Here is a 15,225-nt window from a genome sequence, read left to right on the forward strand (position 1 = left end):
CTCAAGACTCCTAGGAAAACGAGGGATCTCAGGGATCTTTTCCTAAACAGAATGTTAAAATGATGCATGTAATTTCAAGAGATTCACAGATTCACAGTCTTCTGAAGCTTCCAGGGGCCAACCTATCCAGTTTTATTTTTCCCCCACAGTATTTTCTACATAGATTCTGGCCTTTATGTTGTGAATTTGTTTTACACTTTTGACACAATAGAAGCAAGTATTCAGAGATCACTGCATAGTACTACCAACAAAACTTTAAGAAATGTAAAAAGGGCAACAGTAGGCATTTTACAGGGGTTCAGAATCTGTAAACTACACATACACACACAGAGACATGCAAGAAAACAAATATGTAAGCAAGAAATACAAACATAGTTGAAAAAAATGTATTACTCAAGAAGCTCTTGATGCAAAATCCAAACAGATAGTACTTAAATTTGATCTTTTCCAAGGTCTGAGATGGAATGACCTTATTAACCCAGCCAATAAGAATAATTCTGTGGGATGACTACTTTAAAACTGTATATTTTATTGGAGTTCTAAGGATCAAATACTTTATGAGGTAACTAGAAGAATTTATCTCTATGAATGTGAAATATCTTTAACGTTACCAGTTTCAGGCCATCTTTGGTAATACTTTTTAACCCAAGACAGAGATAGTCACACTGACATAACTCTGTTCAAAAATCTAACAAACATTCACAAATTTGAATAACTTAGACAAATGCACCCCAGGTGTTCCTTTGCATTGCAAACAACCATTTGCTGGAATTGCAAAATGTTGATGAAAATTTCAAGTTGCAAAGAAAACTGTGACAATCATGTTTGAAATATTATTTTAAAATTTATCCTTCCAATGAAATCTTTTTACATGCAAGATTTCAAATGAAAACTTGGTTTGTCTAAAGTTGAAGGGTGGTTTTTAATATGCCATTTATATGCAAAATAATGCAAGTGTACCTTTAAAAAGACAGGCAACTCTTAGCAAAGTGTGTTAATAAGCAAAGAAATAAATAATACTATACTAAAATGCTCTTCCTTCAGCAGAGTAGGAAAAATCTTCTATGTGTTAACTCTAAAAGGAAAGAGCAATACAGAAGGGTACGTACAGAAAAAGAGAAATCAGAGTCAGGACACAAATGAGCTCAGGGAAAATGTGCTGCAGGAAAAGTATTCGGTGGTCCCCAAGAGAGTGAGAAGCCACCGCAGAAGCCAGCCTAGCCAATGTCCTGTTGTTCTATCTATGGTTCAGGTTATCCAAGCTATTCCACTCTAACTCAACTACTCAGGTCCAGAACAGTGTTTCGAAAATACTAAGTACTCAATAATTTTTTACAAAATTGAAAATAATTTATACCAGAACTGGAAGAAAAGCATGAGAGAATTCCCTGTATCCTAACTTTACTTCTTTGTGTAGTCTATCATTGTAGGCACTCAATATGTATCTACTGAATGTATAATCTATTTACAGTTAGTCAGGAAGCAATCAAATTATTTATTTATTTTTCCAGCAGGACTTATACAATCTTAGGAGGCTGGAAGTGTTCTTAGGGATCAGCTAGAACAATGCCTCATTTATGAGGAAATTGGATCCCAGTGCTATTAAGTAACTTGCCTGAAGTTATACCCACAGTTATTGACACAATGAGGAAAGAACTAGACAATGAGCTTGAGGTTCTGCATGTTACATCATTTTCTCATTCAAGGATATCACTAGTGTATAATTGTTGCCATTGTCATTTTCATCACTGCCTACTATTTTTTGTGTTCAGTGCCATCTTTAATCTTACAAAAACCCTCTAAGTTGAGATAGGTACTATCCCCATTTAAAAGTTAAGCAGATCAGAAGTCGCATAGGTGGTGAGTGAGATGAGTCAGGATTAAAAGATAGATCCATCTGATTTGAAGCCCTTGAACTTTTCCGTTGACTTCACTATCTTCTCCAAAATGACAGTTTTTAATTTCTAAATATCCTAGAATTTCTAAAAAATTTCTGAATCTCAGTCTGTAAGCTAGATTAGAAAACTATACTTGAATTAAAATATTTAACAATTAAAAATCTTATTGGCTAATTTTCACTTATTCTTTCCAGTGTCAGCCATGTCTAATGAATTAAATGACACATTGGCTACAAAACCACTTTGTAAACTGTAAAGAATAGAAAATCAAACAAAAATTTTAAATGTCCCTAGGTATATAATCTGCAAATGTAAAAGAGTATGTGTTTGCCATGAAAACAACTGGGTAGACTATCTCCCAAGGGTGGCATCCAATACATCACATTATGGTTTGGCCCTTCAGGCACAGAAATCCAATTCTGTCACCACACTTAAAGAAGACTCCAAAGGTTAGACTCACATTAATAAAGTTGACAAAGAGTGATCTATAAAATCAGAAGGTCAGTTTATTAATTATAAGAAAAAACTATAACGGAAACTAGAATACTCTGAAGAACTAGTATATTCTCTCCCTATAGACAAAGTTACATAGTAAGTCAAAAAAACAGAAAGCTGCTTGGTGATCATCAAATCAGAACAAATGGAATGAGATGAACTGACTGTTTCATGGCCACAGATTAAAGCAGATTAGTGTATTCCTTTCCACAGTAAGAATGATCTCATCAATGGCACCGGAATACTAGCATTCTGATGACCAAAATGCTCTCTTCCATCTGTCATAAACACTGCCTGAGGCTTCTCAAGTTAATTTCTTGGTCAAGGAATTTATGATGAATACTTACTCCTTTAGATAAGTTCATATATTTCTACCAGGCTACTGTACATTTCTTCTGGTCTGGGAGCCATTTTGTTTTTTAAGGTGATTTTTTGTAACTCTGCTCTGATAAAAAATACATGATTTCACTGATTCAGAAACCAGTCTTATTTCTAAGTCCTTAGAGATGCCCCAAGTACTACTAATAATAATAGCTAATATTTGGGTGATTATATATTAGACCTTATGCTAAGTGCTTTGTGCATAATATCTTAATCTTTGCCATACTCTATAAGGTAGGTATAAGTCTCATCTTATAATGAAAAAAACTAAAGTATTCAGAGAGAAAGTAAATTGTCCAGGGTCACACAGCTAGAAAGGGGAAAAAACAGAATATGAATCCAGTCTGTCTGACTCCAGAGCTGATATTCTTATTCACTACAGTATTTTACAAAATACTTGCATCATGTTATCCTCTTTCTGATTATTGGATTCTTTATAGACACTGCACTTGAGGGGGAAAAAACCTGTAAGTTCCTGAAAAACTCTGTATATAAAAAATGTTCAAACCATTATATTCTTTTAAAAATATCATAGATGCAGATCATGCTGCTAATATTAATAAAAAGCAATGTCTCTCCTCTCTTGGAGCTTATATTTGGTTGAGGGAAAGGGGGAGGGAAAGAAAAAGAGAGACAAAAAATAAATGAATATATCAGATGGTGTTAAAAGCTATGAAGAAAAATAAAGCAGGTAAGGAAGATAGACAGTAAGGCAGAGGAAGAGGGAAGATGGCATTTTACAAAGTTAAGACAAGGAAGGCCTTTCTGATAAGGTGACACATGAAAGAGGTGAGAAAGCAAGCTATGTAGATATGTGAGGGAAGAGCATGCCAGGAGGGCAAATGCAAAGGCCCTGAGGTAGAAATAAGCTTGCTCAAAGAAAAGTGAGAAAGCCAGTGAGGCTGGAGCAAAGTGAACAGGAGGGAAAATGAACTGCGAGGCTGTGGAAAGACTGCAGGGGCCAGATGACACAAAGTTCTGAATGAGTAGAGAGTAGAGACCATTTAGGAGGCTATTGTAAAAATAGAGCCTAGAGAGATCTTGTCTTGGAATAGAGTGGTCACAGTGGACTGGGTGGTAAGAATTGGTCAGATTCTGCATGTATCTGGAAGGTAGAATGACAGGATAAAAAAAGATTTCAATATAGAGAACTAAACTATTTAAGCACAAAATTTGTCATTATACAATTTCAAGCACTCTAAAGAAAGCAGCAGAAACATAAAGTGACTTACTTTACTGGTCAATGTATTTATTTCCCGTTCAGCTTTATGCAATTTACTGATTAAAACAGTATTTTGTTCACTGCTTGATTGTAGCTCTTTTTCCAAGCGTTCAGCCTGTAGTTTAGCTGACTGTTTTTCAGCCTTTTATCAAAACAAAATATTTTAAAATTTGTTCATAACTTTTCACAATTATGCAAAGTAAAATAAGCACTATTTAAAATATATGTATAATCATACTACGCAAAATTATTCAAAACCTTGCCAATATTAACACGTACCAAAGTAACAAGAGTTTTCTCAAAGTAATTGGTAGAATTCAGAGGACAAATATTTGCTCCAGGAAATACGCAACAAAGGTATCTGGACAAACAACCTATCAACAGCCACCAACAAAATAAAACTCTAACACTCTTCTCATGAGAGAACCTAACGCACTCACTTGATACCTTTTACTCTTATTGCTGACATAATCTGAGCAAACATTTTTGGGCATTTCAAGTCCACAGCAGATATGGAAAAGCATATTAGAAGGTAGAAGAGAAAACTCATTTGTAGTAAGAACTAAACATCTAAAATCAATAGAGATTAAAAAACAACAACAACCAAGACATGTAAGAATTCAAAATCCTCAACTAATCTGGAGCCTTTGGAAGTATGGGCAAGGAGCTCAATAGCTCTTGAACTCATCACATAATAAAGATTCTTTATGAAGTCTGTAAGTTGTCAAGAAAATTTCTAGTTGGTAATACTTATAGTATTCTGTACTTAGGGAGGGAAAACTAAATGCTTTTAAAAAATGTTTCTATTCAAAATAGTTAAAATGAAAATGTTTGGCATTTAATGGATAAGCTTCAGTTTTGTAACATCTCATTTCTTATATAACTTAAACATGATAAGGAGCATATTTCAACAAATAATTAGAATAAAACCATTTTCCTCAAATATAGAATGATACTCTGGGCACAACGATAACCAAAAAGAAATCAAAGAAGAAAGAAATACTGTTGTCATGTGCTTATTTTCACTTCATCTGACAAATGATAAAACTAAATATAAGCTCTTCTGAAAATGTCACATCCCACCTTTCGTCATCATTTAACTCGTCCTGAAAATAATCCCTCTAAATGACCTCAATGAAAAGTTTCCCGCTGAGGCCATACACTATAGTCAACTGCACTAATCCCACTTATTCTGTCACTGTGTGAATACACTAAGGATGGAAGGATGGCAACATAAACAGTCTCATTGTGAACTGCCTCACGTCCTCAAGGTCCAGTGATACTGACTTCAGTTCAGGAAACCAGTCGATACTGTCAGAAGCTTCATCCAAAAAATAAAAAGGTGATTTCTACTCTTCAAAACATACCAATGTACTCCTTGTACCAGCTGGCTGGGGAAAAAATTACGATTTTGGATTTGGAGATTGGATTTTAATTACAAACTAGGTACTAGTTTCTAGTACCACTAACTTTCCTCCAACTCAAATAATTTCACAACTATCCTGAAAACTAAACAAACAAAACACTTTGGATTGCTCAAAATAAATCAAAACAATTAAACTAGTCTATTTGCTACATATTAGACACTAAGAAATAGGAGAAGTAAGCATATCTGAATAAGATGGCAAAGGGTCCAGAATACGCCACCACAGCATAAAACTTATTTTGAGCTGAAGGCATTTGAGAATGAACAGACACAGGAAAGGTTTTTCCCTGAACTCTTCTTTTCTGCCTAAAAGCAGAGCCTCCAAAAAAGCATTTAACTGGCATAAATCCCCTCTCCAGAGGCTTTGTAACCAGGGAACACTTACTCCTATCACAGAGACAAGAAGTCAGCATGAGGTTAAGAAATCAGGTTACACAGACATTGTCACAAAACTGTCATATCTCCCATCTATTTTTCTAAGAATCCATTTATCTTTCCTAAAAGTCATTTGTTGTCCTATAAGTGCTCTTTCTCCCTCCCTCCTTTCCCTATTAAGATGGTACATGAGCCCCAAATTCTAACTGCCTCTGAGTCACATTTTCCTGTGAACTCCTACGTATATACATAAATAAAAATGTTTTTTCTCTTGTGAATCTGTCTGTTGTCAGTTTAATTCACAACTCCCAAGCACTGAACCTAAGAGGATAAACAAAGTTTTTCCCCTCCAACAAGGAAAACCAAGAATTTTCATAGGAGAATACCCGTAGGAGTACCAGCCTAGCTCTGCCAGCTCTTTTCTTTCTCTAATGAACTCAGGGAAATAATTCAGTAAAGGTTTGTATGCATTAGTAGCCAAGTTGACTTTTGTTACTCTGGCAAGAAGCTGTCAAAGATACAGAAGTATGGCATTTCTCCTTAAGCAGGACTTATGATTTTAAGACCTTAAATCACAGTGTAAGGAAACATAAATCTAGGAAGAAATTGTTCTTTCTGGTTTGAGGTGATTTTAGTCTTCAAAACTCAAATTATTTTGGCTTCTGCATATTCTCCTCTGTGGCATTATAAGAGTTAAATCACTTCAGGAAGGTGACTTGACTGCCCAAAAATAATCCCTTTGTAACTGTGGTAGCATAGCTATTGCTTATGAATCAATAGCTTTCTTCTTTACAAAAAGAATACATACTCTTGGGATTCCACAAATGTGTCAGCATTAGATTGGTGAGCATACATTTATGCTCTAAAAATCAAAGGCTTGTCAACTGCACTTAAAAAAAAGTATGCCATACTCTACCGGGAAGCAATTAAAACCTTACCTCCAGGGATCTGACTGTCGCCTGCATCTCAGCCAACTGCCGCACCTGAATTCTTTGGACATTTTCTACCTGAGCACCAGAATTCTCTTTTTCAGCCCTTAATTCTGCTACTTCTGCCTCTAAACCTTTTAATTTCTGACACAAATGGACTTTTTCTCGAACAAGTTGCTCCATTCGTTTGCTGTCTCTTGTGGGATCAACACTAAGCAGCTGATTATGCAGTTCTTCTTTATCTTTCTCCAGTCTCGCAATCTAATAATAATTTAAAAGAAAGCACACAACCTTAAATAATCAAATTTGCAGCCATGAACATGCTTTACAAGTCAGTAAATTAACACTGAAAATTGCACAATATGAAAAAGAAAGCTCATGTGGTTAAATGAAGTACAAAAGTCTAAAACATCACGTTCTTCCTTCCGTACTCAGCGTGACTCAGATGTGAGGGCAAAGAGCTTGTCCTATTTTCCTTCTATCTCCCCACGGTGTCTAACACTGGGCTTCATCAGTTGCTGACTAAAATTCAAAATTATACTATAGAAATAATTATTAAAAACATGTCAAGCATTTCAAAATTCATCAGAACATTATAGGTGTTTACACAAGATCAATATGCTGATTACCACTCAGCTCTTCCTCATGTGACAGCGATTCCCGGGCTAGGGCTACACTAACAAAGTTACTTTATTCCAAGGCAACTTAATCCACAAAAAAGCTGCTTGTCCATGTAAGTAACTACAAACGTAACTGGTAAGAGTTTTTAAATGATAGCTGAGAGTTTATCAAAGTCCTAGTTGTAATGACAGCCTAGTTCTTAATTCCTAGATTCAAGAAAGAACTAAAAATCATTACTTTGAGCATGTGGAAAAGTTGCTGGGGAACTTGCTGAGTGGAAACACCGGTGGTCTTCTCATTCAAGCTAACTGTCATGGCCGGATCCCGTGGGCCTCCAAATCGGCGGGTTCCAAACTGCTTCCTAAACTCTGAGGCCCTTCAGAGGCCCCTCAGCTCTGGGAATGAGTGGGCCAAGTAATCAAGGTAAAACTCATTCTTTCCCCTTCCCGGTCTCCCCAGCTACATATCCCCTCCCACTACCACCCCCAAACCTTTTTAGTCAGAGCAGCTCCTCTTTTAGTCTCTTTCTATATATATGGGCTTTCTTGAGATGATTCAACTAAAAGAAAGGATTCAGCTGTTAAAAAAAAAAGTTAGAAACCAGGGCTCTGAACACCAGGGGTTGTTTGTAGCCAGGATGAGCTTAGAAGGCTCACTCAAAACCAAAAGGACTTTATGAAATGCTCCGCAACCTAGGCAAAAGTAGCCCATGAGACAACTGCTCAGATTGCTTAAATGAACCTGCAGTGTGTGAGACCTCCAGCCCAGGGCAGAATTTGTTTCCTTCATCTGTAAAATGAGAAGTTAGACTGGAGGCCCTCTAAGATGCTTTTCAGTTTTAACATGTAGTGATTCCAATTTGGTGTTGGATATGCTGAATTAAAGATGTCAATGGGAAACATAGGTAGAGCTATCCAGCAGGAAAATATCATTTTTTTCTAGCAAATAAAATTTACCCTAGAAGGCAGCTGTAGAATTCAGAGTCAAGTCCTCAAAGGCCAACAAATGAGGGCCTCTCTCCTATTTTTCCTCTCACCCTTTACATATAAACGTTACCCCTGGAGTTTGGTCCCTAACTACCTTTTTTCGCCCCCATATTCTTTTTCCTTTGGCTAGCTGTGTGACTTTATGCAAGTCACTTTTTCACTTTGGCATCAGTTAACATAAAGGGCTTTGGCTGGATGATCCTTAAGATACCATTTAGCTTTTGCATGAAGTAACTCAAATACAGTTTTAACGTGCTATTTTAGAGGGGTGGTGGCTTACCTAGGTCAGGAGTTAATGTGTAACTCAGGTTCAGAAAATGGTGGCCTTGACTGAATATTTACCATGGATCAAGTGCTAAGTGCGATACACATAAAATTTCATTTAGTAACAATAATTTCTCTTGGAGTCTTCATTTTATATATGAAGTCAGACAGCGAATGTTCTTGACCACCCTATTTCCTACATTATTGCTTTCTCCAGTAGTTTTGAGAGGCGTCCGTGTGATAGCTGAAGTGGTAGCTGAAGCTATGGACTGAGCTAGCTAAGGGCAAAGTCCAGATCAGATCCCACACGTATAACTCCCAAACCAGAGCTCACAATCAAATCATTCCTACCAAAAGTGGCAATCACTTTCTTCTAATTTCTCTATTCATTTACTCATTCATGCAACAAATATTTATTGAGCACTTACTATGTACCTGGCACTGTTCTTGGTAGTAAGGATGCATTAGAGAACCCAGCAGACAAGAAAATCATCACAAAACCAAAGAGCTTATTTTCAATCACTGCTATGACACCATTCTCGTCCCAGTCATCTGGGCACAGATCTGGGACTCATCCTCAGCTCTTCCCTTTTCTTCTATTCTCAATCAGATTCACACGTCATCTTCCTTGAAATCCTTACTTTGTTGTGCTCTCAATCCTTTCTCTCAATTTCCAAAAGGCTTTGTTTGAATTTTCCTTTTATGATATTTATCCAAATCTCCCTGTATTACAGTTACCTCTGTATTTACTTTATTCTCTTCTAGAATATAAGCTTACTTGACAAGAAAGCTGATATATTAACCAATTTTATTTTCAAAAAAACTATTGAAGTAAAGGAAAATGAACAGAAACAGATGAGGGACTAGGACTAGTTGTTGATCATCTTTTCAAAGGATGGTAGCACCACTCTAGTTCCCCAGAGCACACAACAGGCAAAGGTAGTATCTCTGATGGCTCCATCCATCTTTGCTTTTACTATCTTTATGATGCAGCATAGAGAAATGATTAAGAGTACAGGCTCTGGAATCAAACGGCCAAAGTTTTTTGTTTTTCTTTCAGTATTTACAGATACTGCTCTACTGTCTTCGGGCTTATATTATTTCCAAAAGGAGGTCTGTTGCCATTCTTAGTTTGGTTCTTCTGTACAAAATATCTTTTTTCTGTTTTTTTTTTTCAATTAAACTGTTTATTTTTAGATGATGGTAGGTTCACATGCAGTTGTAAGAAATAACACAGAGTGATCCCGTATACCGTTTACCCAGCTCCTCCCCTGGTAATAACACAGAGTGATGCTGTATACCATTTACCCAGCTCCTCCCCTGGTAATAACACAGAGTGATGCCGTATACCGTTTACCCAGCTCCTCCCCTGGTAATAACACAGAGTGATCCCGTATACCGTTTACCCAGCTCCTCCCCTGGTAATAACAGAGTGATGCTGTATACCGTTTACTCAGCTTCTCCCCTGGTAATAACACAGAGTGATCCCGTATACCGTTTACCCAGCTCCTCCCCTGGTAATAACACAGAGTGATCCCGTATACCGTTTACCCAGCTCCTCCCCTGGTAATAACACAGAGTGATCCCGTATACTGTTTACCCAGATTCTCCCCTGGTAATAACACAGAGTGATCCCGTATACCGTTTACCCAGATTCTCCCCTGGTAATATCCCTCCTCTTCTACTTTCTGGAAGATGTTGTGTAAAACTGCCTTTCATTCTTCTTTAAACACTAGGTAGAATTCTCCAGTGAAACCATTCTTTTTGGGGGAGTTTTAAAAATTATGAACGCTGTTTCCTTAATACTAAGTTATATCGCTACTCAAATTACCTATTTCATATGGAATGAGTTATGGTAGTATGTCTTTTGATCAATTTCATCTGTGTTTGTCAAATTGACTTGAGCAGAGTTGTTCACCAGATTACCTTATTACCCTTGTGAGGTCTGGAAGGCCTACAGTGATATTCTGCTTCATTCCTGACACAGGCAATTTGTGTCTTCTCTTTTTTTATCAGTCTTGCTAGAGGTCTGTCAATTTTATTTATCTTTTCAAAGAAACAGCTCTTGGTTTCACTGATTTTTTTTGTTGTTTTCAATTTCATTGATATCTGCTCTTTATTTCCTTCCCTCTGCTTGCTTTGGATTTATTGGTCCTCTTTTTCTAGGTTCTTAAGGTGGGAGCTTAGATTATTGATTTGACACTTTTCCTCTTTTCTAATAAATGCAATCAGTGCTAAACATTTTCCTCTCAGTAGTGCTTTAGCTGTGTCCCAAATATTTTAACATGTTACATTTTCATTTAGGTCAACGTATTTTTTTTAAATTATATTTTCATTGAAATTTCCTCTTTGACTCACGAACTATTTTAAGTGTGTCATGTCATTTCCAAATGTGTGAAGATTTCCCTGCTACCTTTCTGTTATTGATTTCTAGTTTGATTCTACAGTGGTTGGAGAACTCACTATGTACTTTGAATTTTTATAAACTTGTTGAGGTTTATTATGACCCAGGACATGGCCTATCTTGGTATATGTTCAGTGGTCACTTGAAAAGAATGTGTTTAGGTGCTCTTGCTGGGTAGAGTGTTCCATAAACGTGATCAGATTCTGTTGGTTGATGGTGTTGCTGGGTTCTATAGTTTTACTTTTCCCTTTTCTACTTCTTGTTTTAGGTTTCTGTGTTCTTTTTCTGCCTTCCTGTGGTTTCCTTGAACATTTTTTAGGATTCCATTTTGATTTATCGATAATGTTCTGAGTGTATCTCTTTGTACAACTTTCTTAGTTGTTGCTCTGGAAACTACATTATATATACATAACTTATAATAGTCTACTGGGTTCATTTTACCAGTTCAAGTGATGTGTAGAAACTTTGCCTCCCTTTACATCCTTTTGCCCTGCTTATTTACAATATAATTGTCTTAATTATTTCCTCTATACACATTTAAAACCACATCAGACAGTGTTAAAATTTTTGCTTCAACCATCAAACAAAATTTAGAAAATTCATTCAGGAAAGTCTATTGTATATACCCATGATTTTGTTTACTGTGTTCTTTTATCCTTCTTGATGTTTTGACATTCCTTTTTTTATTGTTTTCTTTCTGTTTAGAGAATTTTCCTTAAACATTCCTTAACAGATTCTCTTAGTTTTCCTTATTCTAAGATTGTCTTGATTTATCCTTCATTCCTAAAAGGATATTTTTGCTGGATATAGAATTATGAGTTGACATTTATTTTCTTTCAGCACTTGATAATGTTGTGGCACGTTCTTCTGGCCTCTATGGTTTCTGATGAGAAATGTCTTAGAATTGTTTTCCCCTAGTAAGTAAGGTATCATTTCTCTCTTGCTGCTTTCAAGATTTCTTTTCCTATACTCTTTATAAGTTTGACTATGTCGTCTTTTAGTCTGGATTTCTTTGGTTTTATCCTGTTTGATGTTCACTCAGATTCTTAAATCTATATGTTTGTGTCTACTAAATTGGGGCATTTTCAATCTTTATTTCTTCAAGTACTTTTTCAGCACTGCCCTCTTCTCTTTTCAAGGACAAAACTTTAGATCATTTGTTAGTGTCCCACAGGCACCTGAGGCTCTTCCCATTCACTTCTTTTTTTTTTTTTTTTTTTAAAGATTTTACTTTTTTCCTTTTTTCTCCCCAAAGCCCCCCGGTACATAGTTGTGTATTCTTCGTTGTGGGTTCTTCTAGTTGTGGCCTCTGGGACGCTGCCTCAGTGTGGTCTGATGAGCAGTGCCATGTCCGCACCCAGGATTCGAACTAACGAAACACTGGGCCGCCTGCAGCGGAGCGCGCGAACTTAACCACTCGGCCATGGGGCCAGCCCCCCCCATTCACTTCTTTTTAAAGTCTGTTTTCTGTAGTTTGTTCAGATTGGCTAATAACTAATGTTCTAATGTCCTATCTTCAAGTTCATTGATTCTTTCCTCTATCCCCTCCATTCTGCTAAGTTCAGCCATTGAGATGTTTTATTTGTTTTTTTGGAATCTTTTTGGCCATTATATTTTTCAGTTCTAAAATTTCCATTTGGTGGTTCTTTATATTTTCTATTTTTTCATTTGTTTCAAATTTGCTTGTAATTGTATATTGAAGCTTTTTTTTTTTTTTTTTACTATGGCCACTTTTAAATCTTTGTCAGATAATTCTAACATCTTTGTCACCACAGTGTTAGCATCTGTTGTCTTTTTTCATTTAGTTTGAGATCTTCCAGATGCTCAGTATGATAAATGATTTTTCATTGAAATTTAGACTTTTTAGGTATTGTTATGAGACTCTGGACCTTATTTAAAGTCTCTGTCTTAGCTGGTTTTTTATGACATCGTTCTGGCAGGGGAAGAGTGGTGTTGCTGCCTTGTTAGTGCCAGCTGGAAGCAGCAGTCCAGATTCTCCACTTTACCTCTGTGATACCCAAGATGGGGAGGCTCCTCATGACACCCATGCTGGGTGGAAGCAAGAGTTCCAGCTCCCCACTAGGCCCACTGACGCCTCCCTAGGTGGCAGGGGACAGATGTCTTGTTACTCCTCCCCATGTGGCCTCCATCGACACTACAGGGTTGGGCAGTGATGAAAGTCTTGATTCTACACTAGGCCTTCTCTGGCATGACCCAGGCAGGGAAGGGGCAGGGCACCTCATTACAGCCAGTTGAAGGTAGAAATTTAGGCTCCCGGTGTCATCTCCAATGCCACCAAGGCAGGGGTTAGAGCCCTTGTTATATTGCTAAGTGGGGATGAAAGTCCTGGCTCCCTGCCTGGCCTTCTCTGGTATCATCTTGGTGGGAGTTAGGGTTCCTCGTTACAGCCTGGGGAGGGTGGAAGTCTAGGCACTCCATTGGCCTTTGCTATAATGGGTGGGCCACTTTTTACCACAGTGTTGGCTGGAGTAGAACTGTTATTATCTAAATTAACTCGGCTACTAGGCTGCTCTTTTCCTAGTGCTTTGCCTAGAGAAAACAGGCCTGTGTTGGGGCTTTTTAGTGCCCATGCCAAGTTGCTGGCTTCTTCGGCATCAAGTCTGGGATCCATGAGGCAAAATAAAAACCCAGGAAACATATCACAGTCAGTCCTTGGGTCCCAAGGGCCTTAGCTGGTATGCCTTTTCTCCATTTTCAGTATCTTATGTTTGTTTTATATATAAAGTCCAGAGTTTTTTGTTGTACTTACCAGGAGGAACACGGAAAATTAAATCTACTCCATTTTCTTGCAAGCACAAATTTTCTGGTTGCTTTCAAGATTTTTCTCTTTATCGCTAGTTTTAAGTAATATGAATCTATGTGCCTTGGTTTAGTTTTCTTCATGTTTTCTGTGCATGCAGTCATCGAGATTCGTGAATATGCAGGTTTATAGCTTTCATGAAATCTGAAAAATTTAGCCATTATTTCTTCAAATATTTTTTTCTGTTCTTCCCTTCTCTTTTTAGAATTTCAATTATCTGAAGTTGCCCTACTATGAGCTTTATTTGGTTATTTCCTATCCTTTTTCTCTCTGTATTTCATCTTGGATAGTTTCTATTACTATATCTTCAATTTAGCTATTATCTTTTACACAGTGTCTAATCCACTTCTCGTGTATTTTCCATTTAGGTTATATTTTTCATTACTAGGATTCTTTCTTAAAAAATATGTTCCATGTCTCTCATTATGTTCAAGGTTTTCCTTAACTTTTTGAGCATATGTAGTATATTTTTATGGTTTAATAACTAACTTTGTCTACTAATTCTGTAATCTCTAGGTCTATTCCTATTGATTGATATTTTTCTTCATTATAAAATACATTTTCCTGCTTCTTTGCATGACCATTTTTTTAAAAAGGCTTTATATTTTAGAGAGTTTTAGGTTCACAGCAAAATTGAGCAGAAAGTACACAAAGTTCCCCTTATGTCCTTGCTGCCACATATCCACAGCCTACCCCCACTATCAACATCTCACACCAGAGTGGTACATTTGTTACAACTGATGAACCTATACTGACGTATCATTATGACCAAACGTCCACAGTTTACATTACGGTTCACTCTTGGTGTCACACATTCTGTGGATCTGACAAATGTATACTGGCATGTATCTACCATTACAGTATCATACAGAAGAATTTCACCACCCTAAAAGATCCTCCGTGCTCCACCTATTCATCCCTCTCTTTCCTGTAGCCCCTGGCAACCAGTGATCTTTTTAATATCTCCACAGTTTTGCCTTTTCCAGAATGTCACATGTTGGAACCCTCCAGTATATAGCCTTTTCAGATTGGCTTCTTTCATGTAGTAATACACATTTAAGGTTCCTCCATATCTTTTCATGGTTTGTTAGCTCGTTTCTTTTTAGTGCTGAATAATATTCCATTGTCTGGATGCACCACAGTTTATTTAACCATTCACCTACTGAAAGCCATCTTGGTTGCTTCCAAGTTTTGGCAATTAGGAATAAAGCTGTTAGAAATATGTGTGCCTAAGTTGTTGTGCAAATGTAAGTTTTCAGCTCTTTTGGGTAAATACAAAGGAGTACAACTGTCAGATCATATAGTAAGATTATGTTCACTTTTCTAAGAAACTGCCAAACTGTTTTCCAAAGTTCCTGTGTCATTTTGCACTTCCACCAGCAATTGGTGGAACTCCTGTTGTT

The 15,225-nt window shown here is 37.0% G+C and overlaps 1 protein-coding gene across 3 annotated transcripts in view; it reads right to left on the reverse strand.

Moving 5' to 3' along the window:
* The window catches only part of CEP83 (centrosomal protein 83), a 106,724-nt gene that overhangs the window by 37,772 nt on the left and 53,727 nt on the right, over window positions 1-15,225 (reverse strand). For 2 of the 3 annotated variants that reach the window (XM_001915389.6, XM_070254490.1), the window contains 2 exons: window positions 6,736-6,987; window positions 4,007-4,138 (listed from right to left, as the gene is read on the reverse strand). In XM_001915389.6, coding sequence (XP_001915424.1) covers window positions 4,007-4,138; window positions 6,736-6,987 — 384 coding nt within the window. The remainder of the gene's footprint in view (window positions 1-4,006; window positions 4,139-6,735; window positions 6,988-15,225) is intronic. The other variant, XM_070254492.1, reaches the window with a different exon arrangement.

This window comes from Equus caballus, chromosome 28 (assembly GCF_041296265.1).
Source record: "Equus caballus isolate H_3958 breed thoroughbred chromosome 28, TB-T2T, whole genome shotgun sequence".
Classification (NCBI taxonomy): Eukaryota; Metazoa; Chordata; class Mammalia; order Perissodactyla; family Equidae; genus Equus; species Equus caballus.